General features: G+C 42.5%; 1 protein-coding gene across 3 annotated transcripts; it reads left to right on the forward strand.

Annotated features, from left to right (window-relative positions):
- Positions 1–27411, forward strand: kcng4a (potassium voltage-gated channel, subfamily G, member 4a). 3 transcript variants are annotated; one of them, XM_044036658.1, is made up of 4 exons: positions 1–578; positions 4716–5270; positions 5365–6006; positions 25804–27411. In XM_044036658.1, the coding sequence occupies exons 2-4, from the start codon at positions 5163–5165 to the stop codon at positions 26656–26658; spliced, it is 1605 nt and encodes a 534-aa protein (XP_043892593.1). In that variant the 5' UTR covers positions 1–578; positions 4716–5162; the 3' UTR covers positions 26659–27411. The 3 variants fall into 3 exon arrangements, with proteins under 3 accessions (XP_043892593.1, XP_043892595.1, XP_043892594.1); XM_044036660.1 differs by having other exon boundaries at positions 5365–5856; XM_044036659.1 differs by lacking the exon at positions 1–578 and adding an exon at positions 2204–2342.
- Positions 27412–27745: the final 334 nt, after the last annotated feature.

The following is a 27745-nucleotide window of genomic DNA, read 5'->3' on the forward strand; positions in this document are numbered from 1 at the left end:
AGCGATAAGAAGCATAAATAAATGAGCGCATCTCCTCCAGTGTCCTTGAATTTAATACTGCCGAAAAGCCCAAAAGAAAGAGTTCGATCCGACACTTAACAGTCACTCGACCTCCGCAGTTCGGTTAAAATGATCCCGAGCATCCATTCTCGCACTGTTGTGCCTGTCGTCACCTTTTACGCAAACTTGAACTTGGACACCCGGTGGAGTCTCCTCTATTCCACAGCGCTGCGCTGACTCCCTCCTCCCCTGCTCCTCCTCCTCCTCCTCCTCCTCCTGCAGCAGCAGCAGCAGCAGCAACACAACCAAACCGAGCTGTAACGGGACACTTTTAACGCACCAAACCTTCCCTCGCCTCCATGTGTGACATGTTCACACTGTGCGCGCCTTGCACCGGCTTGGATGATGATGTGGATCCCGGAGAGGTGTCCCCTCCTCGTTGCTGTGCTAATTAACACGCAGTGGCATTGATGACGGCTGACAGCCTGATTTGATGTTGAATGATTAGAGCGACTGCGAGGCAACAAAGGGATTTCACGGCGAGCTGGTGAGGGAGGATGCGTGCGTGGATCAGGACGGTAAGCAGCACCTCTTAAGTTATACTCGTCCTGTGTGATGTGAAGTTCTCTCACTGTTTGAATTAAACACAGTGCCGTATGTAAAGATGGACTTTTTAAGCAAACATGTGCAAATTCAAGGACGTAAATGTCTGATGTCTTTTCTGCTTTTATTGTCTTGCTCTTATTTATTTTATTTTTTATCCCCCCCACTGTCCTGTTTACTTTACTTTACTTATATACATATAAAAAATGCTGTATAAATAAAAGTAATATCATTATTATTCAAATGTATACAAAGTTAAGGAATGAACACAATTAGGTCTTAATTAAACATGTTAAACAAACACATGGGGATAGATCTATTGATTATTACAGCCTATGTGGAGTGTGTGCATATGAGTGTGTGTGTTTGTCTATTTGTAAGTTAGAGAGAGAGAGAGAGTGCAATAGAGCAGCCAGATCCATATGAGACATGGTCTCTCCAATAGCTCTTGGCAAATGCAGTCACTGTTGACATGCCCATGAATATATTATAAGCTCACTGAGTGAGTGCAGAACAGTGCAGACTGACCCACCGCTGAAAATGTCATAAACTCCACATCGGTCCACAACGGAAAAAAATACATTTCAAAAGCATCTGTTTTTTTTTACAACTTCATCTGACCAAAATGCCAACCTGCAGATAATAAGAGACCGAGTCTGCAGAGCGAGGCAGTCGGACTTCACACTTCCTGTGATATCCTCCCTCGGCTGTGTCTGTCATTTGCGTCCAGTGGCGAGCGAGCCAAGACATGCAGCGAGCCTGATAACGTCAAGTGTGCTTTGAGAAAACACCTCCTTCAATTAACTTTCCACTTGGAAAAGCTGGCCACATCCACGGGGAACACAAATCGATTATTAAATAGTTTATCATTCTCCCACCACCGCCCCGCTGTGAGGTGGAAATGAAACACCAGCATTGTGACAGAAGTGATATATTAGTTCCTCCAGTATCCCTCTGGATCTAAATTAGTGAGGCATGTCGGTGCGGTCCAGCGCTTCAAACTGCCGGTGCCGTCCGGTCGAGCATTTAACTCAGCTGTGGTTACAATATACAATGAGGAATGTTGATAATAATTCTCTTATAGGGAAGTGTTTGTGTAACGGACTTACTTGATTAGTTTTACAGTGAAGTGTACTAACACACACACATTTATTCATTCCCAATGTTGCCTTTATTATTCCGGCTTAAATCTGCCATTCGCAACACAAGCTGGCAGAGGAAAAGTGCAGGGCAGCCGCTCCAATTGTTAGTCAGCTTTATTGTCGGAGGCTGGACACAACAAGCCGTGTCTCAAAGGATAAAACCAGCTGTTTCCACCCAGGCCTGACTCTTTCATCCTCTGCCACAACACCATTCCTATGCTGCCTCTGCAGTAAAGACGATCCAGGAGCTGGTTGTACACGGATCAGTCGTCCTTTATAACAAAAACTCACATGTTGTGAAAGCTGCACAATCAGCATTTAAAGCCACGGTCTGCAAGTCTGTAAAAGCTAGCAATAGCAGCCTGGACTGGGAGTGACGTGACCTCCAAGTTTTACCCACAATAACCACTAGACAACAACGCTCTGCACACAAAGAGCGTAGCAACTTGTCCACAAATCACAGTTGTGTTTGACGTCAAAGAATTTGAGTGAGGGGGAGAGTGAGACGCCATTGTTGCTAAGCTAACTGCTAAGCCAAGATAGCCATTGTAAGCCGACTACACACAGGGTGATTTTGGGCTGTTCTTCTTCTTAAACGTGAGTATTTTCTTAATTTCTTTGCTCTGGATAACAACGAAATCATTAAAAGTCAATCATTTTGGTTTGTGGACAAATCAAGACATTTGACAACATCATCATTTCCAGGTTTGACGAACAACGGTCAACATTTTTTAAGGTTTTCAGATATTCTGAACGCCAAACGATTCATCGAGAAAATAATCGTTAGTTGCAGCTCTAAAACGTGGCGATGTCTTATGACAGAATTGCGACTGAGGATACCCTTGATCAAAATTCTAGGATGAACATCTCACGACCCACGTCTACTGAAGAACTAAGACGTTTATAGGTCAATGCGACACAGGTGCAAAACCAAAACACAGCAATCCAGAGTCGCTCGGTGCTTCACTTCATTGTTTATCTCTCGTCTGGCACTGTAGCGCAGTAGAGGGATTACGTTTTTGACGTTTTGGATGGATGGTCTTGATGTAGACTTCCTGGCTTGCGATTCAGTCGCTGCACAGTCTGCATACATCAAACTTAATGTCCTACCAAAGTTGATTAGCTCCATGTACGTAGAGTGTATGAAGGTTACCAAAGTGAGTATGCAAGAGTGACGCTAAAATGGGGCGAGACCTTGACTTCAACAAAACAAGTGTATTTTCCAGTGGATCGATAGCCAGCAGTCGCAAACACATTGTAACGCTACTGAAAGCTGAGGTGACAAAATAATTTGTTGCAGCCCTTCAGCTCGTCACGCACCGCTGCTCCTGTTTGGACACCCGTGCAGTTGCCATCGTTTCTGTCTAAAGCGGTGGTGGCTGTCATCCTCTACCACCCCACCATCATTTTTTTCAATTTTTGCGGTTACAGCGACAATCGCGGAGACACATTATGGGGTTGGGGTTTGTTCAGACTGCATATCTAGTCTGGACAGGTAAAACACATGAGATCCAAAGCTGATTTAAACCACATATGGAGGTGGTTTTGAATGCGATTCTGATCGGATTTTTACTTATCCATTTCAATCTGAACTCAGCGTTTTGCGTCAATCGAACAACAACAACAAATATGACGTAGATCCAGAGAAAGGCACGTTAAATGATTGACAGTAGTTTAAAAATCAGGCTCCACATAACCATTTGGGACAGGAAACAGGCCCATACTGCAAATTTCTGTTTCCTGTTTCATTTTTCTTTATTTTGTTTAGGCTAGTTTTTGCAGGGCATGGCCTCTAACTTTAGAAATCTGTGTGTAAGACTACCCTAGACCTTGTCAATATGGACACACACAGATCGGATCTGATCCCTTGCAATATAATGTGAACAGTTGGTCAGGAAGATCAGATTCTGATCGTACAGGCTTACAAATTTGCATCATTTATTTCTACAGATGTCTTTTTTTTTCTCGCACTCGACTTAATTTACTGATGCTTTCATGATGTGACGAGAATGTCAACGCGGGAGGTGCACGGGAGACAAATTATTGACCCTGGATTTAATGAAAGAGCTTGTACAAGTCATTACCAAGGCATGAATCAAACTTTTAAATGAATACAGACTTATTTTCTGTTCTATCAGGATCTTACTGACACAAACGAAACAGATATTTTAATTAAAGGGCAACATAAAAAGCGAATGTAATAGTAATTACTCGCATGCAAACGATACAGAGTTTCACTGTAGATATTGTGACTTGTCACAACAAGTTGAAGGTTATTAATTGCCCTTGCAATAGCAACTGTCCACTTGTTCTGTTTTAGCTGCTGCTCTTGATGCCCGAGATGTATAAATACAAATCACTGGATAACAGGACCAAGTGTGAAATTAAACACAACCATTTGAGATTTTAATACACAGCAAAATTATTCTGGGCAACTGTTACATCTATTAGTGCCAATAAGTTCCAGGGCAATCGTATTGCCAAGAAAACACTTTGGAGACAGTGTTTTAGTGCCTGTTGCGGGGATTGCCACTCGTCTTAAACAGCTAATTACTCACTCTCAGTGTCGAGAACTTGAATGTTCTTTTTTACTGTTTTTCCTTGAAACTTTTCAACGCCTATTCCAAGAAAGTGAAAAATGGAGGTGGAGCCTGCAACACTGCAGTCTCATTGAAGTGTCCCCACCCCATCAGTCAACCCTTTTCCTCTCTTCTCTCTTTTTTCTTAGTCCATTCCCATTCTGTTCTGACATCTCTCTCTTTCTCTTTCCCCGTGTTTGTCGCTCAGTGCCTGCACGATGCAACTATGTGTCTATGCCCCCTAATCCTGCTGCGGCAACACAAACGATCCCCCCCCTCAGTTCCCTGGACACAACAGTGTTACACATTTGGGTCTTTGACTTATCCTCTGTAGCTATCAGCCACTGATCATTCCTAACCCACTGTCTCTATCCGGGCTTTCCTTTTCTAGACCCTCGCTTCAGACCAGGATTAACCACTGATGTGATGCTGAATCCCGAGGCACCAGATGAGACTATAGTGGACCTGCAGCTTCATACCCACTCTCATACCAGTGTGACAGCAAGTTTCTTGTTCTCTCCTCATTCCTCCCCTTGTTCTGTTTTTGCTCTGTTGGCTGGGATCTGAAGCCATAGCTCATCTGTCACCGAAGGAGAAAAAAACGTTATGAGGTGTGAGACCAAAGAAGCTAAAAGCGACAGCTTTTTTTGTTCAGTTTGCCTCCAGCAGATGTGAGCTGAGGCAGGAAAGTGTTTCTCATAGGCAAATTTTAATGTAAATTGTTGGAGGACTCTGGTGGCCTGCGACTGAAGAGTTGTTTGTGCGGTAAAAGCTTTTCTGTCCTCATCACCTTCTCTGAGCTGCCTGTTCTGGAGCGGCCCGTTTTCCAGATGCTGCCATGCCCATCATTAGCAATGCCAACCATGATTTCAGCAACCTCTCTGTCAGTGATGACAGCAGTCTTGACCGCATCTTCACTGAAATCCCCGAAACAGAGACGATCAAGGTATGACTAAAATGATCCGAAATGTGAAAATGAAAGAATTGAGATGGAAAAAAATGAACTCAGATGCTGATGATTGTCGTGTTTCACTCTCCAGGGTGTTTACTACCAAAGGGCTCAGTTCATCCGGCGACCAGAGGACCTGGTGTCCATTGACCACGGCCTGCTCGCAGTGATTAACGTTGGGGGGAACAGATACACCTTCCCTTGGAGCACACTGGAACAATTCCCTCTCACCAGACTCGGCCGACTCTGTGGCTGCCGGTCGCCCGAGGACATCGCCAATGTCTGCGACGACTATGATGAGGCGCGCAAGGAGTTCTTCTTCGATCGCTCGCCGTCCGCCTTCAGGGTCATCCTCAACTTCCTGGCTGCGGGGAAACTGCGTCTGTTGCGAGAGATGTGTGTCCTCTCCCTGCACGACGAACTGACCTACTGGGGTGTGGAGATGGCGTACATGGAGCGCTGCTGCAAGAGGAAGATGTACACGCGCATCGAGGAGGTGCACGAGCTGGAGCGGCGCGAGGAGGAGCGCAGGCACAGGAACGCCATGCAGCGCGTGCCGGTGGAGGAAACCAAATACCGTAAGGTGATGAACTGGCTGAGAGATACGGTGGAGAATCCACAATCTGGCATACCGGGGAAGATCTTTGCTTTCTTGTCAGTGATCATGGTGGCAGTGACTGTTGTCAGCTTGTGTATCAGCACCATGCCAGACCTCAGAGAGGAGGAAAACAGGGTGAGTGAGCCAGAGTGTGCACTCAGTTCATTCCTGATCAAATACACAGTGATAATTAAGTAATAGCCGCCCATAACGTCTTAAAGGCGTTACCGTATGTCCAACACTTTTCCTGGAAACCTAATTTTATTACCAGTGTCCACAGAGCAAGGATTGTGCTTCATTCTTCTTTTACTCATTTCAGATTGAGGCTGATGTTGTAAAGCTGCTAAATTAGGCTTCAAAACTCATGCATAAAATCTTCCTTTTGTCCCACTGCATGTCCTGTCCTCTGCTCTGTGCTTACCTACAGTCGGGCGGGATAATGAATCCCAAGTTGCTCACTGAGGCCTGTCCACTATGTGTCAGATAACACTGTGGGAATAATGAAGCGGGCTTACTTAAAGGCACGCGCACGCATATAAATGCAAATGTGCACACGAGAGCAGACACGCTTACAGCTGCACAAATTTGCCGAGATTCACCGTGTGCACTGGCAGCCACATGACACAAAAACACATTCCCTGCAACTGTTACGGCTCCCTGACATTTACGCACGTTCACGCTCACGTTTTACTGCAGCGTGTCCTCTGCTTCGATATCAACTGTTTTCTGCAACGTAAATGAATTTAAAATAAAGTCTCTCCAGCAGGCAAAGATTGTATCCTCTGAAATATCACCCAACGTTCCATTTCTCCTATTCCCTGCACCAGAAAAAAAAGTTTGCCCATCTTTTCCCAAGGTGACCTTATATAGGAATTAGTATGTATACTGTGTATGGGGTCTTGTATGTGCGCTGCAAGGAAAGCTCAACACTCTTGTTCAGCAGAGGCTCCTCGACAAGTCATCAACCGCAGCCCCGCGTATTGATTTAGATATGAACTGTCCCACGCAGCCAAAGGATCAAGTGCAGGAGGCTGTGATAGTGTAGAATTTAGGGAGATGGAGGAGAGCACTGGCTGCAGAATGCTTGATGAGTTCCAAAGGCTTAAGAGAGGATTTTGAAAGGCCTGCCAGGAGGAGGAGGCCGGTCATCAGTGACACCAGGGACACAGATGTTCAGGAATACACAATCGCCGCATCTGATTCTGTGTGAGTGGTTTCTTGGATCGGTCTCTTTTATAACACACGATGAGGACAAATCTGTAAGAATTAGCCTTGAGGAAAGAAAAACCCATAGTGGAATCAGATACTTGTTTCCCGTGCGCCGACAGCAAAACAATCTTATAGAGGAAAGAATCACAAGAAGTGCATATTCAGTGTGTTGCTGAACACACCGGTGATGATCATAGCGCTCATTACACATTTCTAAAAAGAATAGATGAAACTGAGCTTCCCTTGATTGTAATTCCTCTTGGTAAACACGGTGATAAAGAAAAGTGATGCTCCATGGGAGAAATCAAGGTGTACCTCACGGGTCTACCTACGGCAACTTCCACTTTTGTTTAAAAGGGAATAAATTATGCTCTGGTGAGTTTAGATTGAGATTTCTAACTATTTACACCTATGTCTCGCCTGCCTGAATGGTCATTGGACATCATCATTTTCCTGGTGTGTTAAAGGCGACATCGAATGCTTGTATCGCACATTTATGTTAGTTATGGAGGTCTACTTACATATATTAACTTGTTTTCATGGTTAAAAACCTCCTAATCGCTGCAAACGAGCCAATCAAAATATCTCCTCACTGACGCTCCCGTCAGCCGCGCTGTTTCAGACCAAAACCACACCCCCAGAACGTGGACTGTGTTGTGATTGGCCAGCCAACGAGAGCTTTCCCACTGTCCTGTGATTGGCCAGGTACCTGGAAGTGACGTAATAGGTAGGCCAGCTCTCAGATACACAGCTCCCCCTCTGGCACAATGGATGCTCTGCATGTCAGCAGCGACAACGAGAGTAGTTCTTCTTCTTCTGCGGTTGAATGTACGCAACCGGATGTGCCCGGACTAGTGCCCGCACCAGGAGGCGCTACAGTGGTGAGGATTTCTGATGACGACATCAAATTAAGGAAGTGCCGATCCGCTTCGCATAGCCCAGGAAAACAATAAAACCCTATTTTCTCAGCAGTGGCTGAACTGTTTGTTCTGAAACTTTAGGGTTTCATAAACGAGGTAATGACGCAGATACACACACACAAACGCAGCGTTAATTGGAGCTTCCGGTCTATGTGGCCTTTAATACTTGCGATACGTACACAGTAGTATAGCTTCAGCTTTCATTATCGTATTTCTCCTTTCCTTTCTCCATGTTGCTCACTCAGCTTAGTACACATTGGCACACACCATTATTACCATTATTGATTTATTTGTGACTTCAGAAAAAGTTTTGTGAAACATTTCATTTTTCACCGTGTATGTTTTTTCCCTCTGCCTTGGGCGGATTTCGTGGGTGCTAATGAAAACACGGGTATATACCAGGTTGTTGTGCGGTCGTGTCCGACATCTTATTTCCCTTGTCAGGACAACGTAAATCCTGAGGACCGTCTCCAGCCTCCGCGCTTGTTTACCTGCCATTTTGACTCACCACCATCCACCGTCATTACTGAACATAACTGCCCGGTGCTTTTAGAGGAATGAAGATAAAGCGAGCAGAAGTTAAGTGGCTGAAGAGGAATCATAAGAGCCGGATAATGGTGGACAGAGGTGAAGAGAGTGTAACTGTGGCATCTAGTCAAAGAGAGGGGAAAGTCCTGATTGATGGTCTAAAAGTTTGAATCGATGGAGCTCACAGACCAAATGTAGAAGCCGGACAGAAAAACAATACATTCAACTCAAACTAAACAAAAACAACAGGGATAACGGGTGAAAGTTCACTACATAACTACATAAGCTACCAGGTTAATTACAGTTAGATTACTTGACTACCCTTAAATTAAAAAATCTAAAATCCAGTTAAACTATCATTTTTCTTCTTAACCCTTCGTTGTCTCGTCACCGTTTTTGACTTTTTCGTTATTTACATGCACCTAACATGCTTTCCACATAGAATACAATCGCTAACTAACTGAAGACAATAACCAGGCTGATGGGTTTAGAGTAACTCCTCACAATGCTGTAAGGGCATTTGAATTCTTCAGTAATGCAGCCAATGTTTGCTGTTAAGGACATTTTGAAGCCCGTTCCTCCAAGCTTTTTGATTGCATGGCTGCTCTCTCTGAAAGTAAACAATATCCATTTACAGTGTCCATGTTTCTTTGTTATTGTACCTGCATGCCTCAAAAGTTTTACTATCATCCGCTGTTCAGGTGCTGAATTGAATCCTGAATGCCGTGTCCGGCGAGCTTGGACTCTTGTCATCTTTAATTTACACGGAGCCGCCTTTTGTCTCTGTCTCTGGTCTGCTTCGTGCTGTATAGTGAGCCAAAAATTTCCCCCCCCCATTCCACTCATCATCCGTCCTGCCTCTGTTTGGGCAAGGCGTGTGAAAGGAGAGATAAAGTAAGTGGAAGATGGAGGCAGAGGAGGGCAAACACAGGGTAGGTCCGAGAGAGAGCAGCAGAATGAATTGAAAAGAGATGAGAGTGACATTCTAGTGGACAGAAGGCGAGAGGTAAACACTCGAGTTGGGCAATGTGTATTAAAAGGTCATTTGTCTTGCAGTGTTCATTGTTCTTGGGGAGTCTATTGGTTTGCTTAGGCTGTGCAGGGAACGTGGTGTTGAGCATTACTTTGCAGGTGGTGCGTCAAAGCAGCTGTGACTAATTAACTTGATGACAGGCCTAAATTAAACTTGACTGTTGTCAGTTTGTGTGCTGCCTGCACTGCACACCATTGTCTTGTGAGCGATTACATGCAAGAGAAAAAACGCTGCTCCGGAACACCGAACTGTGAGTGTTTGTGCACTTCCTACTGTTTCAGTTCAGCCTGTTTTACTTTCTGAGTTTCCTATGTTTTCCTGCTCCTGCTCCCCTTGTTTTTACCATCCACCCTCCTGCTTTAGGTTCATTTGCCTTTTTGTTCATTTGTTTTATTGAAGTCTGAACTCCCATAGTCCCATAGAACAGGCCATAGTCCAACTAAGACAGGCAATCGGACTACTTGTGTAAACAGTACTACACTTTATATACATCATCTCCTTCTACTTGCAGTCAAAGACCAGGCAGGAAAATCTGACTGTGAGGTTCCTCCACATCCCAATGTTGTAGTAGAAATGAAGGACTGTTCCTTTTCAGGAAGAAGGACAATGAGTGAGGAAGCTGGTCACTTCTTTTTCACTGATCCAAGCTGTTGATTGCACTGTTGTTGGTTTGCTATCTGGCTGTTGGTTAGCGGTTAGCTCTAGGTTTAGCACTTGTTGGCTGTGTTTACTTGCAAATAGTGTGTGACAAAAAAAATTTGATTTTTTTTTGGATTTGAATTTGTTGGGAATGAGAAAATTGTGTGATATAAAAGTTGCTGTTTGTGAAATACTGAAATAGCTCTATATTCTGACATTTATCTACAGTGATTACTGCTCCATGTCCTAGTGTGGATGGTGTGTGTAGAGGCTTCTCTACAGCCTGTGGCCAAGTGGAAAGGGAACTTGATTAGTAACCGGAGGGTCGCTGGTTCAAATCCCCACCTGGCCAAAAAGGTTCTGGGATACCCCTGAGCAAGGTACCCAACCCCCAATGCTCCCCGGGCGCTACACAGTGTGGCAGTCCACTGCTCCTAATTCTATCATGGGTCAAATGCAGAGGAATACTTTCCCTAAGGGGATTAATTAAATTCTACTCTTGTTTGTAAAAACTCTTAATGTATAACAAAGTCAGATTTTATTTTTTTTTGGCAGGCTCAAGGTTAAACTTTGTAGCTGGAGTGTTTCTACGCCTGCTGCTTTTGTCTCCTGCAGGTTTTCACGCTCACTGCTGTTGGTTAGTGAAGTGAGGTTACATTTTTCCAATGAAGTGTTTTGAAAAACAAGCAAATAGCCATGACAACAATCTGCTTTTGGTAAGATAATCACTTTGACTCTTGCAGTGACAGCTTTGACTAAACTGCTTATTTGCTGCTGGATGTGCCTGATAATCTTCACTTTTTATAATCATTAAACATTATATATATATTAAGACATCTCTGTTTTTGACCTATTCATTAAAAAAACAAAAAACCCTGTTAGTTTTTACTGTGACCGCTGTCTTATCCCTAGAGTGACTCCAATCATCTCCCTGTGTCCAACGTCTGGACGGACGGATAACAGCAGTGTTTGGATTAGAATAGGTCACACGCACATTTTTCACCTCTCTCTGGAAAACATCAGTCTCAGCACACGCTGATAACCTGAGTCTGAGTTTACATTTGTCGCTGTTCAAATGCCACCACACGCTTTCCCTGCACATACTGTATGTCTGAGTGAAACTTTGCATGAAAGCATCGCATTGACATTTTTGCTGCAATTGCTAAACTCTCTTGAGTGTCGCTTATTTGGGTTGTTGGACTCTTTCCGGGCACCTTCATCAGATTTGCTTTTCTTCTCTGAAAGCAGTAAATATTTTCCTCCTGGGCAGTAATTAAAGTGACCATTTTATGTCCTTAATTCTAAAATTTGAGTGTGATTCGCTCCTCAATATTTACGTCTAAGGGCGTTGAGCACAAGACTGCGTGACATGTAAACTGATTGATTATCCACTCGTTCTCACGCAGGGAGTCGTCAATAATCCTAACAAATCACAGAATGTCATGAAACTGAACTTGAATGGATAAATCAATAGACAGTTAGCCCTCTTTTAGCTAAGTGCATTACGATGCTGGATTACAGGATTGGGTTAAATGAAGCTGGAGTTGTGGGAACTGAGTTAGCAATCACCTTTCTGCATGTTACTTGATATCCATTGTAGAATGAGTGTGTTTGGCTGCCAAATGAGTCTGAAAATGAGATTAAATCAGGTGCAGAATTACATTACGTGATTTAACAAAGCCTGTTTCCATATCTGCTCCCTCCCTCTCTGTCTGAGCCGTGGTTTTGGCATGGTATTCAACATTTTGGACTGTTTTTAAAGTGCAATCTCAGCCTTGCAAAAATATCAGGAAACCATAAACCACCCTTGTAAGTACATTATATAACAGAGCACTAAGGCCTCCGATGTCTCATTCGATGTGTTGTTGCAAAGCCTTTATTTTTGTAGCCGGTTCATCTGCTACATTTAGAAGTGCTGGACCCAGTATATGAATATGCTGGGTCTAGATGAGGTAGTTTAATGTGTTGATGCAGCAAGTGGCAACATGTACGTTATTGGCTAGAAATGCTAATGCTGTTTTTGTTTAGAAATCAGCGCAGCCGATAAATTATGTCGAATTTTCAGTTTTATAATAACAAAATATATCATATTATTGTAAATATATCATATTATAACTGACTATGAAGCAGGAAATCAAAAATATTTAACTTAAATAAACTTTTGAATGAAAACGTTTTCATTCATCAAGTTTAGTGGCAGAAAGAAAGCTCTTGTGGACTCTTACGTATTTTGATGCATAAATAATATATAACATGTTTGTTTTCTACATGTGATCATGATCAGACTTGTATTAGTGCAGTGGTTCCCAAACTTTTCACTATACCCCTTCAGACAATTGACCTCCAGCCATGTAAGTGGGCACCTCTAATTGTATATATGCCCGTTTTAAAAAATGCTTGTGTACCCCCTACTTCAATTTGCCTACCCCTGGGGGTACATGTACCCTAGTTAGGGAATCACTATATTAGTGCATTCCAATTGTAAGCCTTAGCCACATAATATTTTGTTTGAGTAAGTAATAAGTAATAAGTAATGTCCATATTCTAACAGGAGATGGAAAACACCATCAGTCTCAATTTGTGTTTGTGTGCATGTATTGATATTTATTACTTTGTAAGGACCAAATAAGTTTACAAAGCTATCTTTGTGGGGACATTTTCTTCTGGGCCCCACAAATTGAAAGGGCTTTTTTGGGGTTAAGACCTGGTTTTAGGTTAGGATGAAGTTAGGGTTAACCCTTTAACACCTAAACCTCAAAATGTCCGTCTGGACATTTTTTTTTTTGCTTATTTTTACCATAAAAGGGCCAGAAAATGTTCTGTGACTAAATGCTTTTGCCCATTTTTCCAGGATAACTTCCAATATCTGGCAGTTATTTACAATTTAAAATGGTGTATTAACAGTTTTATTGAGAGAAAAAAAATACTGCAGTTGTACACAAACACCAGATTGTGCATGTTAAATTTGGAATTTGAACAGCATTGTCTCGATGTTCATAAAGAGGGCCAAAAAAATGGAAACTATGTACAGGCATTTCTCTAACTTCGCTGGCTTCCTGTGACAGCACGATTTAAATCACCGTAATGAACACACGTTGGCTTTGACGTGCAACTTGTCAGCTTTCAGAAAGAAAGAAGCTTTCAGAAGCTTTTCGATAGCACAAACCGTCGCGTTATTACAGTAATGCAAAGTGTGCTTGAGCAAACGTCTGCGATGCGCTCGTAAGTCTCTGTAATGTTATGTAATGGAATCACTGAAACCAGTCTCTCTGTGTGTGTGTGTGTGTGTGTGTGTGTATACTCTGTCTCTCCGTGAAGACAAAACGCCGTCATCTATCATGAGCCTCATTTGTGTAGCAGCACAGACACAAAATTAAGAATGCGTTCTTCATGTGCCTCATTTTATCTTCCCCCTCCGCCATCCCCATAATTTAATCCTCTGTAAAAAAAAAGATCATGAAGGCAGCATAAATAGACGTCAGTGTTCGTAAACTTTGTTGGCTTTGTTCACTCACAGTGACGATAACTCAAGCAAAGTAAATAAAAGTTTTGACAGGCCGGTTCACGGCGGGGGTTGAGGAAGCAAATAAGGATGAGGAAGGAGAACCAGAGACAATAAAGCAGGAGCAGAGAAGTAAAGAGATGAAAAACCAAATGGGAAATTTACAACGTCATGCACACGCGCAGACTGCAAATGCACTGTCAGAGAGATATGACAGTAACTTTAGCCGAGTGGAGATAACGGTGTTATACACAACAAAGACAAATAAAAAGTGTGTGTGTGCATGAATGTGTGTGTGCGTGTGTCCTTTGAAAGTGCATTAACGTGCCATTTAGGACTGTGTTGCAGAGATAATGTATCTGTCAGTCTTACACAATAAGGACTATGTGAATATGGTAATTATCAAACCTTTGTGAAGTTTTGAAAGTATGTATATGTGTGTGTGTGACAATGCATTCACTTATAATTAGTGCATAATATAAGCCTCTCTTATATGTTTGTGTCTGTGGGCTTGCCTGCACTCTTTCTGACTGTATCAGCGCTGAGCAGATTCTATGCCTATTACGGTCCAATCTGGTTATGAGCTGTGTTCCTTCTGATGTGCTGCACGGCTGCCAAGTGGGATTAAAGAAGAGAAGAGGAGGGAGAAGGGAGAGCAGCATCTGAGATGTTTATCCTGTTCATGCCAGGACAGTGGTTGCTCAGCATATAGTCCAGCACGGCGCAGCACAACTCACAGTGCAAAGGAGAGCTTGTTAGCTCTGGATATGTTTTATTTCAGGATGGTTTGCAGGGAGGACAGTGGGGGATAAACAATTCATAGTTTTTGAATAATGGAGAAGATGTTTTAAATATGAGTTTTTAAATGTTAATGACGTAAATGTCAAGCAGCAGATACTGCAACAGAAAAAGGGTTTTCATTGATACTTGACAAGTGCAGACTGGTCTGTGGGAAACATACATCATTTGTATTCCTAAAATAGCTTTTGTTTGGTGGAGCTCACTTGTTTACCCTTTTCACTTTTCAGCGTTTGGTCTCGAAATACACACTGAAAACAAAAATAGACTCAATTTGGTTTGAAATGAGGCACAAAACAAGCAAGCAAGCAAGCCACTGTGTTAGTATAGACACTGCTGTCTCTTAAAGGCTAAAGAAATGAAGATTAGTAAAGGATGAACCGTTTTGTCATTTATGTTCCCCTAATTTAGCCAAATACACGGGCACAATAATGACGTGCAAAATGTTTAAAACTCAATTTTATGCCTCAGTGCTCACGTTTCATATAGCATAGTGCTATTAGTTTGACGTTGACCTCCCTTTGACTAAGACGGAAAAACAAAAGAACTAGGGAAGAAGTTTTCTGCCTAAAGCATGCAAAAACTGCGGCCTGCATGTGTCTCTCTATTCCCACTCAGAGTCTGTCCAAGATGTGAGTACACGGTTTAACAGTAGGGACATTCTAATCATGTTTCGATGCTAACTGAAGGCTACATCCTGTAGGGTCTCTCCAACACATTTGGAAAGGAAGCTTGAAGTGAGGGACACTCAACTGCAACATAAGTGTTGCTATGTTTTGCGCACTGTACCTTTAAGGAGATGACAAATTGACACTAAATTGTGCAAATTGGAAAAACCTGGAATCAGAAGTGAAAGCTGGTGGAAGAAAGCTGGAAGAAAGGGGAGAAGAAACAGCTGTGCCTATGTCTCTCTCTCGCACGCTCCTTTGTCCAAATCAAATGAACTAATTGAAAAAAGTGTGAAATACGCTCCTTGAGCAGTGTGTCTCAGGCTTAAGGGACAGAGCTGATTGTGTGTGTGTGTGTGTGTGCAGCGACTTGACAGATGGAGAATAGAGACTTATGGGGTATGAAGGGATCCCCGCGCCTCAGATGTCGCCTCATCTTGTCCTCATCAGCTGATCTTGTAATCCCTCTCTCCTCTCTCCATCCCCTCCACGCCACTTACCTAAACTCCCTTTCCATGTATTCCCTCCCTCTAGTCTCTCCTCTCTCTCCCCACCGTCCCACTTCTACATTAGGGGTGTTTGTGCGTGAACAAGCTGTTGGTCTTTGTTTGCGACGGATCACTTGGCAGCCTTTTCATATGGAGATGAAACTGTTCAAGTTTGCTTTCACACTCATGTCTATGTGATGCTGCTCAGCTCAGTGGACGGGAAGTACTTAGAGTGGACAGAGTGGGTGACTCTTTTATTATGAAGGATCTGAATGGACACAAGTATTTGGATGTATGACCATTACACCAACAGTATTCAAATACATACTTTAATATAGAGTTGGTTCCCCTTTTGCAGCTGTAACAGCTTCCACAGCTTCTTGGAAGACTTTCCCCAAGATGTTTCTATGGGAATTCGTGTCCATTCATTCTGTAGAGCATTTATGAGGTCAAGCCATGATGTTGGATGAGAAGACCTGGCTCTCAATCTCTGTTCCAGTTGACCTGACCTGTTCCAGTTTTTGTGCGGGCTAGTCAAGTTCTTAAACCTTTATCTTTATAGTCCTTGCTTTAGGACCTTCCTCAAAGGTTGGGAGCATAGCATTGTCCATAATGTCCTGGTATGCTGAAGCGTTCATTGGCAGAAAGGGATCTAGAACCCAAAGCCTGATTGAAACACCTGAATACAATACTTATATGTATGGTGTGGCCAAATGCTTTCGTCTATATAGTGTAGGAGCTATTGCAAATGCACAGGTGCAAACAGCTAATGCCCTGTCTTAACCGCTCGTGTGTGTGTGTGTTTGTACATATATGTAGATATCAGGTTACAGCCTGATGATGGATGGAGGTGTTACATAATGCAAGGCATGACCTGTGAGTGCAGTATGTTCAACCACACCCCCTAATTGTTTCTATAGGTGTTTTTCCACATGGATCACTCTCACGTTCATCTAAGACATCTTTAATAACATTTATATACTGTGTATATATACGTTTACTGTTCACTTTAGAAAATTTTGTATGCTTGTTATGCGCCAATGACACCAGAACAAATTCCTTGTATGTGCAAATCGTACTTGGCAATAAAGCTCTTCTGATTCTGATTCTGATTCTGACGTGGATGGAGATGGATCACTACTTGATCCGTATACCGGGAACACGATTTGTTCTGTAGCGACTTCCTTTCTAGACAGTTGATGGCAGGGATTTTAAATAAAACTAGGGTTGATCAACCTAACTAAGAGATTAGTCTGATTGGATCTCTTCTTATGATTCTTCTTTTCTGATTGTTTCTCTTCCCAGTTCATCCCACCCTAACATATTTAGTCATAGTTTTCAACAACACAATGACCAATGGTTGTTAAACAAAAGTGGGAACAGAAAATAACCACACTTTAGAGTCAGGTTTCTGCTATTTAATAACAAGTGTATTAATAACAGGGAGATGTGAATAAAAACAGTGCAAACAGTGAATAATAGAAGACATTTAGAAATCACATGACTGAAACCTTCCTCTTTCAGTGTGCTAGAAAAATACACCTCTACAATCCTCCACGTAGTACAAGGAGAAAAGACACTGTGTGATACATGTTAATGGAAACCTGAATTCCTCCTTCCTGCCTCTGTTGCCTTCACCATTCATCTCTTTTGGTCCTCCTTTCACTTCTTCTTCTTGAGAAGTCTTTAAAGCGAGTGCAAGGTCAGCGACAGCAGCATAGACTCAACAATGTTCACTGTAGTGCAAGGTCTGGTCATGGTCTGCTGCAAGGTGAACTTGATTGATGGGCTGAATCTTTTCTTTATTCCCCCATTCCCAAACCTGTGGGATTGCTGAATCATCATGAGGAGCAGCTTATTTAAAAAAGAACAAGAACAAATCTGATTGGGGGAGTTAAAATAAAACACAAGAGGGTGCACGGCAAAGGATGATTTATGCAATTCACCCCTTTTTGCAGGGTTTCCGCGGGTCCTTGAAAGTTTGTGAAAATAGGCCTTATTAGACATGGGTCATTGAAAGGGCTTAAATTATGTGCAAGAAAGATATTTAGGTAAATGTCTCCCACCACCAATGTGACACCCCCTACTGGCCTACTATGTCAAGTTGTAATTACTAGCAGTGTTGTGGTCACGGTCCACTGAAAGTTCCAAATTCCAAGATCTGTTGGAGAACCAAGACTGGTTTGCCTAAAATCCTCAGACAATCACTTGTCCAGATGCAGACCGTGGTGCAAATCTATAAAAGTGGACGCCATCATGGGCGAAGCGGCTCTTCAAAGTTGAACCTCCCATCTTAAGCACTTTCGGTCCTTGAATTTGACGGAATTGGTCCTGGAAACTTCTTAAAATGTCATTAAATGTAAACAAAGGTGAAGTTTTCTCTTTATTCAACAATAACAATTATTCAACAATAATTACACTTCAAACCCATGATGCACTCACCTTGCTGTTGAAGCTTTGGTGAAACAGCGAGGTGCAGTCAGCAGCACTCATGCTTGTTGTTGCTGTTTGGTCTTTGTGAACAAAAACAAAGTGAAATTATTTGTATGTTACACCCCTCATCTGAAACTGTTGTAACAGACCTGACAGAGGGAGCAGCTGTGTGTATACAGGGGCAGCACATGGGGCTGAGGAAATATTTATCCCATCAAACTCCTGAAAACCCTTTTTTTTTAGTTGTAGAATTAACGTCTGGAACTTTTCGTTGGTGCTTCTTTGTGTTTTCCGTCGTACTCCAACCTGTTTGCAGCTGTCTCACAGTACTAGTGCAATGCTGCTGTTGCCTTCCGTCTGTGCTGACATGAAAGAAATCACTTCCTGTGTGCAGCACGACAACGTCATCTTACAAGTCGAGGTCTAAACGACTGAGAAACACAGTAGTGTCGCGTGCAGCTACACTTACACTTTACCACTTTGAGGTACAATGAAACTACCACTGTGTTGCTCGAGCAATTTTGTCAGGCAGATGAACCAAACCAAGAGCTAATTGCTTAATCACTGCACGTTACCACCCTCTAACTGTCATTTAAGTGACATAAGAGGGCAATAATCTTTTAATTTGGAAACATGGAGGTCACAATCTCTGCTCAATGGACATTTTGTAATTGGCTGTTCCACAAGTAAGAACAGAATTGGGAAAGAAAGTGTTTGAGTTTTCAGCATCTGTTGGTTGGAAAAGTGTTCAATCTGAACTTCATCTAAAATATAGTACCCCTGAATTATTATAAAGACCTGCCTGTATGCAAATGCAAGTATTTGGCTCATTATTTGGGTTTTTTTGTTTTCCAAATAATATTCAAGGCAGACTATATAGATTGTATTATAACCAATGTCTGACTTAAATTGCAACGTACTTTTAAGATTGGGCAAACGTGTATTTGTTTGCCCAAAGTAGACATAAGCAGACACTCTCAGTTACACAACTGCACTTCTTTCATAACTCTGATCATCACACTGGAGATCATCAGATGCAATAACGGGTACTTTAATCACAGTGCTATGTCCCTAAAATAATTCCACTACAGTGCAGAGGCAGATTCAAACATTATCCTGTCAACATGAAGATTATTCAGTACAGACTGCAATATGTGCAGTTACTTTACTTTCTCTTTTCTTTCTCAATCAGTTTCCACATTTGCACTTAAATAGACTCAAATGTTGCAAGAAAATTCCTTAAACCGCTCGATTGTGCAGTTTTTATACTTCAATACCTACGTCCTCTGCTAATCTTTCCCATTATTCCCAAATTCTCGTCTATAAACAGCATTTGAACAGTAAAAGGAAAATGGAATAGTGTAATAACGATCATAGTGACCTCAAACGTCCCCGTCCCTTAAATGCCTCACACAATGGCTTGCACCTTTTGCTGCAGTCTTTTTCTTAATTTGACATTGAGTTGTGTGAATACCAACGATAATGTGACTCCCCGTGTGTGAGAGACAGCTGCTGGGGTGAATTGTGTCAGTGTTGGAATGAGCTGTCACTGACAATAGTTCCGGAGAGAGTTGCACAGAGGAGATAAGGTCAGGGAGATGGTGTGTGTATTGTGGGATTTATTTTTTTGTAATGTGTGTGTGTGTGTGTGTGTGTGTGACAGAGAGAGAGACATAGACAGAAGCCTCTAGCTGTAACAAATGGCCTATCATGCAGAGGTTGAGGATGGTGCTGTGAAGTCCTGATGGACATGAAATGGCGACAGAGAGAGAGAGAGAGAGAGTGCGAAGGAGTGGAATAAATGAGAGGTGGAGTGTGCACATGAGAGACATAATGTGTGAAATGATGGGGACAGTGTCTATACAGGTGGGACAACTGGCCAAAAGTTCTTAGTTGGACGAGACAGTGGCCAGAGAAAACAGAATGCCGAATTTAGAGCAAGATAAGGAGAGCTGTGAGAGACTGAAGCCGTTCTTAGAGGATGATCGATGTAACCATTTGATAAATGGTACATCTGCAATTTGACAAACAAATATCCCCCCCGTCCATCATCTGCAGAGCTCTGGAGAAATCATGGATTATTGGGATTAAGCTACCATGGATCCATTTTTTTTTACTGTGTGGGCTGCTGCTCTGTGACTTGCTGCTCTGCTGCTGTGGAGCTACGTGCAAATATAGGAAGCCCTGTGTTAGATGATGCTAGGGGTGGGTCACAATATTGATTTGGTGATATATCATCGTCCTTCCTCATGCAATGCAATAATAATAATAATAATAATAATAATAATAATAATATTTTAATTAATAAATGAAAGCGCTCTAAAGTTAAACAGTCCCTGCCAATTTCAACAGTCACTGCTCAAATGAAGGGATGCTCCATCCACGTTCAATGCATAGACTTTATTCACTTTGTTCTCTGTGTATGTGAATAAACAGAGAAATCCTGCACTTTTGCCTTTTCACAGACTTTTTTTTCTTCAGTTTGACAGATATCGTGATGAATCGCTATATGATTTTCCTGCAATATATTGATTATCACAGAATCGTTGTATCGTGATATTATTGGTGTCGTGGACCATGTGTCATGTAACGTATTGTGAGGTAATCTGTTATTCCCACCCTTAGTTGATACAGGATATGGTCATTCCCCCACAATCAGGGCCGGTCCTGGACATCTGGGGGTCCTAAACATCTTGGGGCCCTGCTTTGCCGTGTGTAGTCAGTGATTATATCTATAGCTTCTCCATCTTCATCTCCAGATCATGGACATGAACGTGATGGACAACAGTTTGAAACCCTAATGTATGAATGACAGCAATTGGCCTCTTTCTTTAGAGAATTGTAAAATCACCAAACATCAAGGTGACAGTTTAATAAATAAATACTTTTTTATGTCATTGCATGGACTCGCTCTTGCTTTACCGTCCCTCTTTAGTTTCGCATGCAGCTTTAACAATCCAGAGAGCATCTAATCAAATCTGGATTTATTATGATGAACATAAGAAAACTAATAAATAAAAATTGAAAGGAGATCAAATATCTTACTTTCGCAGGTCAGTTGATCAGTTATGTTCATTTGGTGTAGTTTAAATCTTCTATTTAAACCAGCTGGGATATGATGATGTAATATAGCTTATTTATCTTATCTCTATGTAGGTTTTTAGGATATTAGAGATATATTTCTCGATAGGATAGAAGCGTCTATTTTTTAACAACATGAAAGGCTTGGATGGAATTCCTCAACAGGGTAATAAAGTTTGTTGTCTGTTTTGTTGAGTGTTCTGTTGCAAAGTACAGTTTTCTGGTCTCTGTTGAACTTTTTTTCATATTCCAAGCACGACTCGTTCTCTTTTTGCGTCACGCTCACTCTCCGCCATGTTTGTTTGTGTTGCATTCATGAAAAATTCCCTGTATTCATCCGTGCTGTGAGGAGGAGAGCACATTTTAATACTGTCGTATAAGAAACGATGGATGTCTAATGTATTCACATCCTTGTAATGCACCTCTGCAACGAAGTGAAGGGCTGGAATGACGGTTGCATGGAGCGTCACGATAGAGAAAGGGAGGTTGTGTTTCTCTTAGATGAAAAGTAAAACTGAATGAATGAAAGAATGAATGAATAAAGAGTGTGAGAGAGAGAGAGAGCAGTGTGAGGGGCAAAACACAGAATGAAGAATGAGACGCAGTGAGGAAGTCCAGAGAGTGTGATGGAGGAGGAAACAGAATGAGTGATGAGAAGGTGGCGACAGAGGAAGGAGGAGAAAGGGGAGGGAGACAGAGCGAGAGAAAAGAAGGATGAAGGGAGGGGAAATAGATGAAAAGAGAGATAAATTTGGGGTGTGAAAAATTTGAAAAGTGGAGGAAATGCTGAGAAGCTAATGATGGAAGAGGCTGCAGAATACTAAACAATGTCCATCTTAATGAAAAGTCACACAGGCTCATTTGGTGCTTTTCCATTATATAGTTCTAGCACGACTTGGCTCAACTCTACTTTTTGCTTTTCCACTAGTGATAATTCCTGGTACCTGGTACTTTTTTTTAGTACCTGCTCTGGTGAGGTTCCAAGCTGACTGACTGGTCAGAGAATGTCGTCACTGGAAGAGTCGTGAGCGCGATGTCTGACACAAGAATCAAACCGAACAATGCCGAACTGTAGAGCAGGTAAAAAGACTGAAAAATCCAGACACGTGTGTTAATCTCCAACATTTAACGAGGACATTTCTAAAATCTCAATATTTAACAGAGGAGTCAGGTGTATTTAACGATCGTGAGCTGAATCACAACCTGTTCAGTTGTATTTCAGTTCAGTGACTGTGTCAGACGGAGTCTGTGCTCATTTTAATGAACTATTTAATGAACTGATTCTAATGATTCAGTACACCGAAAATAACTGCTTTGCCCGTGTTGTTTTTAGTCAGGCTTCCTTCTTCTTACGAATGATAGGTGATGAGTTGATGGTGTAGAAAGAACCCCTCTGACACAAGACTCGTACAGAACAAAAGGAATTTTATTTGGTTAAGTCAAGCATCAGACCGAGCTCTGCAGCAGCTAGGGAGAACGTGTTCTTGCCGAATCTCTTAACAATTCTGCCTGCATAGGAGCAGGTCCATACTTTTAAGGGTTTCTCTGACATCATCATCCTATACGTCACATTTGTCCATTTTAGGTATTCTATCTTCAGTCTAGAAGCCCCTCCTAGTGATGGACAGAGAAGACAAACAATGGTGCCCTTCTGTCTTTAGGTACCACGTCTCAGTATATAGGAGGACAGCTGCTCAGAACATACATCTACTCTTCAATGTAAACATATCGTAAATATTAAAGAATCAACAACAGATTTGACCTCGGGACCTCTTATTATATAGGGAGTATCTGCGTTTCTTCAAAAAAGCCTTTTCTAGGACTGGCCCAGGATTGGCCCTGTAAATATGTCCTGGGTCATGCTTGTGACCCCCATGAGGAATTTCCTGGTTACTTTTCAACTGCAATGGAATACACATCTCTGACTTATTCGATGAGTCAGAATGTAGCTGTGTTAATGTGTTCATCTACATCAGATACTTCACTCGTCACTAGTTTGTGTGTTTGTGTCACATCATGCTATGACAACGCCTGATAGAGCCGAGTCATGCTGGAACTGAATAATGGAAAAGCGCCAATATTCAGCATGGTTATTATTGCTGTAATGTGTTTGACTTCTGTTGCAGTTTCTCCTGCAAGGCAAACTCATTTTAAATCACTCATGAGAAGACATACGAACATTAGCCATATGCAGAAGAAATGTGAGAACATGTCCTCTGGGAAGAATTACAAATGTATTGTCTCCTTTCACACTGTTATGCTGAAGGGAAATGTCAAGGCCTTGAGTTTATCACTCGCCAGCACCAGTGTTACACTGGCTGCACCCAGAAAACCCAAACGTGGACAAGAGCCTGTGGCCCGTGGGAAGTTGTCCTCTTGAGAATAATGACTGTTTCAAACAGAAATGTCCACTTGTGAAATGTGTGTACGTTAAATTGACAAACACTTCCAGAGCCTCTCCTGACTCTTTTCAACCTCCAGTAAAAGTGGAAGTGATATTGTAAAAATAAAAAAGAGAGGTCGTCAAAATGTCAGCTCCACTGAGATTTATACAAATGCTCTGTTACCAACAAATGAAGTTGGGTACTTAAACATAACTGCAATTGTTTTTTGTTGAAGCTGCACAGTAACTTTTAAATATAACGTATCACAGACGACATGTTTGCACAAGTGCAGTTTGCAATACTGTAATTTCGCGACGGTTTGTGCAATCGGAAAAATTTCAATGGTTTCTGGAAGCTGAGAAGTTGCACGTCAAAGCCAATGTGTGGTTATTCCGATTATTTTACTTGCCCTGTAAACTGTCAGATATTGAAAGATATTCTGGAAAAATGGGCAAAAGCATTTACAGGACATTTTCGGGTTAAAATAAGCAACAACAAAAATGTTTTTGAGGGTTAGGTTTCAAAGGGTTAAATTAACAAACATTGTATTCTATCTAGTGTCAGATTAATTCACACAACGCTGTTGATCAAGCTCCACGCGACTCTGCGAAAATGCTTATTGCAACAGAGTCGTGGAGTGGTGCGATCACATATTCATACATCTTGTCAAATTTCCTCCGGGGGGTAAGTGGAGTCACACACTAGATCTTAAACCAACGAGAACGATCACTTTTTTTTTATCTTTTTCTTTTTTTAACTTAACGTATTACTACGCTTTAATCATGGTGGTGTCAGATCAAAAAAGTATTAAGAAGTGATTTATAATTTTGTTTTTGCAGGAGAGTTGAAAAAATGATGTAGTACTACTGATGATTCAGATTAGGAATGTGTTCTGTTGTTACAGAGCAACACACATAAACTTGCCCCAGCAGTCGGAGTCAGGGATGAATGGCTGCTGAAGTCATGCGTACCTGTGAATTCACTCTCAGCAAAGTGGAATAGCGAGGCTGAAAGAGGGTGAAAGCAGAAGAAGGTGGAACTTCATAAAAATCCATAATTACACACCATTTTAGATGTATTAGTGTGGCTGCAGATTATCTGCAAAATCCGTCTGTGGGAAAACATTGTTTTGCGATGAAAAGATATGGATGTAGCGTGTTTTTATTATATCTGTCATTTATTTTGCAGCACATTCAAACACAGGTTTGCACGGCTGTTCTTCTTAGGACACGACATTGACTTCCTGTCAGTTGGACAACTTAAACTTAAACATAACTAGTTAATGTCTAGCCCTAACCTTAACCTAACCACAGTTCAAATCTTAGCTGTAAACTTCACCAGTCCCTCATCAGGACCAGGGTTTGGTCTCGATGGTTAGGGTTAGGTCAGTGTTTATGCCAGAAAAGGTTGTAAAGAGGTAACAAATTCTAACACATCATAGATATAATGCATTCCCCAGCCCCTTACCCTAATCTTAACCATGACAACTAAATGTCTAACCCTAACACAACCATAATTCTAACCCTAAAACCATGTCTTACCCCTCAAAAAGCTCTTTTAGGGGCGATAGAATGTGAGGACCAGCCAAAATGTCTTCACTTGCCCCCAAATGTCCTCACTTCCAATGGTTTATACAAAGATACCATACAAGAACGCACACAATGACAGAACGGCACATTACTAAGCTAATGAAACTTTGCTCAATATCATGTTCTTTCATTTCAATCTTGTGGAGTGGGAGATACGACGAGGTGGAAGAAAAAAGGATTCATTTGTTGGTAAAGTTGGTAAACTGGGAGAGTCAGAGCTTGATGATGGTTTGGGACGAAGCTTGTGAGATAGGTCAGTTAACAGCAACATCACAGTGGCTTTTCCTCATTGTTGCATTCCTCTTCCTTGACACTGTAGTTGGAGGGCATGCAGGCCTGATTGCCTTCTGTCACCGCCGCCACTGACTGTCATATTAATCTCTGAAGCCTTGTGTAATGAAATAATTGATTGATTGTGTCACTGTATTATCTATCAGCTCTGCTGCAGTAGCTTTAGCAAAGCTCATGACTTATTAATGATTATCGAGGGTGATTATCTGACCTCAGGATTTTTGTCTTTTTCCCCATCTCCCCATGACTTCCTCCCCATCTGTCTCGTTTCCTGTCAAACTCTTGCCCATCCTCAATTTCTCTATTTCGCCACCCCCACCTCTCCTCTCCTCCTCCTCCTCCTCCTCCTCTCTTCTTCTCCTACCTCAGGGCGAGTGTTCCCCCAAGTGCCACAACATGTTCATCATAGAGACGGTGTGTGTGGCCTGGTTCTCCTTGGAGTTCTGCCTGCGCTTCATCCAGGCTCGCAGCAAGCTGGACTTCCTCCGCGGTCCTCTCAACATCATCGACGCCATGGCCATCCTCCCCTACTACGTCTCCCTGGTGGTGACAGAGGAAGACCCAGCGCTGGAGCATGACAGGCCGGGCGGAGGGAAGGGCTACTTAGACAAGCTGGGCCTGGTGTTGAGGATCCTGCGCGCACTGAGGATTCTCTACGTGATGCGGTTGGCTCGCCACTCTCTGGGCCTGCAGACGCTCGGGCTGACGGTCAGGCGCAGCACCCGCGAGTTCGGCCTTCTCCTGCTTTTCCTCTGTGTGGCCGTCACCCTCTTTTCACCGCTGGTCCACTTGGCTGAGAGCGAGCTCACAGGCACCCATGACTTCAGCAGCATCCCTGCCTCCTACTGGTGGGCGATTATCTCCATGACGACAGTTGGCTACGGTGACATGGTGCCGAGGTCCATCCCGGGACAGGTTGTAGCGCTGAGCAGCATCCTCAGCGGGATCCTCATCATGGCCTTCCCGGCTACTTCCATCTTCCACATGTTCTCCCGATCCTACCAAGAGCTCAAGATGGAGCATGACCGACTGTTCAAGGAGGAGTGCGCTGCAGCCGCGGCTGCCGCTGCTAATGGGGAGGCGCAGGAGGTGGGAGGTGAAGGAGGGGTTGGGGACTCGGCTCTGCCTGGGAACACTGGGCACTCCCTGGAGTCTCTGGCTCTATTAGGGAAAGGTGAAGCAGCAGGAAATAATAACCACAGCCTTCCAGCCGCTGCATTCTGAACTCGCACTGAAGGAATGTAAAGGTCCTGCAAATGACTTTTGCTCCAAACGCCTCAGACCCTACATGGCTGTGCAGTATTTATGTTGCATAGGATAAGAGGAGATGAAACAAACCAACATTTCCTTGGCTCTTTACTCTGAAGAGAGGGAGCTGACGGCACGGAAACTGAAAGACTTAAAGCCCTTTAAATTGGACGGTTCAGTTCATCTGACCAGAAAACCTCCGCAGCAATATTATTAGCTGGTTGCTTCCATAAACATGCAATAGTCAGTCCAAAGTTGCTTTTCCTTTCACTGTGAAAATACTTAAAAGCCCAACTGCAACTTTTACTTTTCTTCATATTTCTTTTTCATACGTTGCCTACAGTATGACCTGAAAATGTGTCTCATACTCTTCTGCCATGAATTCAAAGAAGTGCTCCTCTCTTAGTTGATTTTTAAGAAGCTTGAAGCCATGTTCTGGGAAGAAACATAAACAAACTGTTATATACGTCTTATATATACATCATACACGTCTTATAAGATGTGTATCAATCTCTCCCTTGTATGCTTGGACTCTACGAAGGTGGCGGTTTTACCTGTGAACTCAAGGTGAAGTGAATGAGGATCCTGCAGATTTTTTTTTTATCAGATGATGATGAAATGAAATGATGGAGAGTGTGTGTGAGTGAGAGAGAATGAGCGCTAACAAGCATAAAATGTACTTTGCAATGCTTCGAATAAAAGCTCTCCTGGTAATAGGAGAGAAATCCATTTTCTTGGCTGTAGTTTTTGGGTTTGTGCTGGGTATGATAGACTAATCTCTTTGGCCAGGATACTCAATCAGAGTCTTGCCGAGAGAGAGAAGGAGAAACAAAAGCAGCCGCCTCAGCCAGACACAAGCAACCAAGTATTATATGAACAGTCATTCTGTGACAATCCCCTTCTTACATCACCTCCTCGTTTTAATGTGTACAATTACAACACCCTGGATGAGTGCCACAGCATCGCTTCAAATCTCAGGGGTTTCTTTTATAATCTCTACTTAACATTGTATCATCAGGTCTGGGATAAATCAATCCACTCATCCATGGGGTCATCCTCCTTT

This window comes from Solea senegalensis, linkage group LG10 (genome assembly GCF_019176455.1).
Source record: "Solea senegalensis isolate Sse05_10M linkage group LG10, IFAPA_SoseM_1, whole genome shotgun sequence".
In the NCBI taxonomy this organism is placed as follows: Eukaryota; Metazoa; Chordata; class Actinopteri; order Pleuronectiformes; family Soleidae; genus Solea; species Solea senegalensis.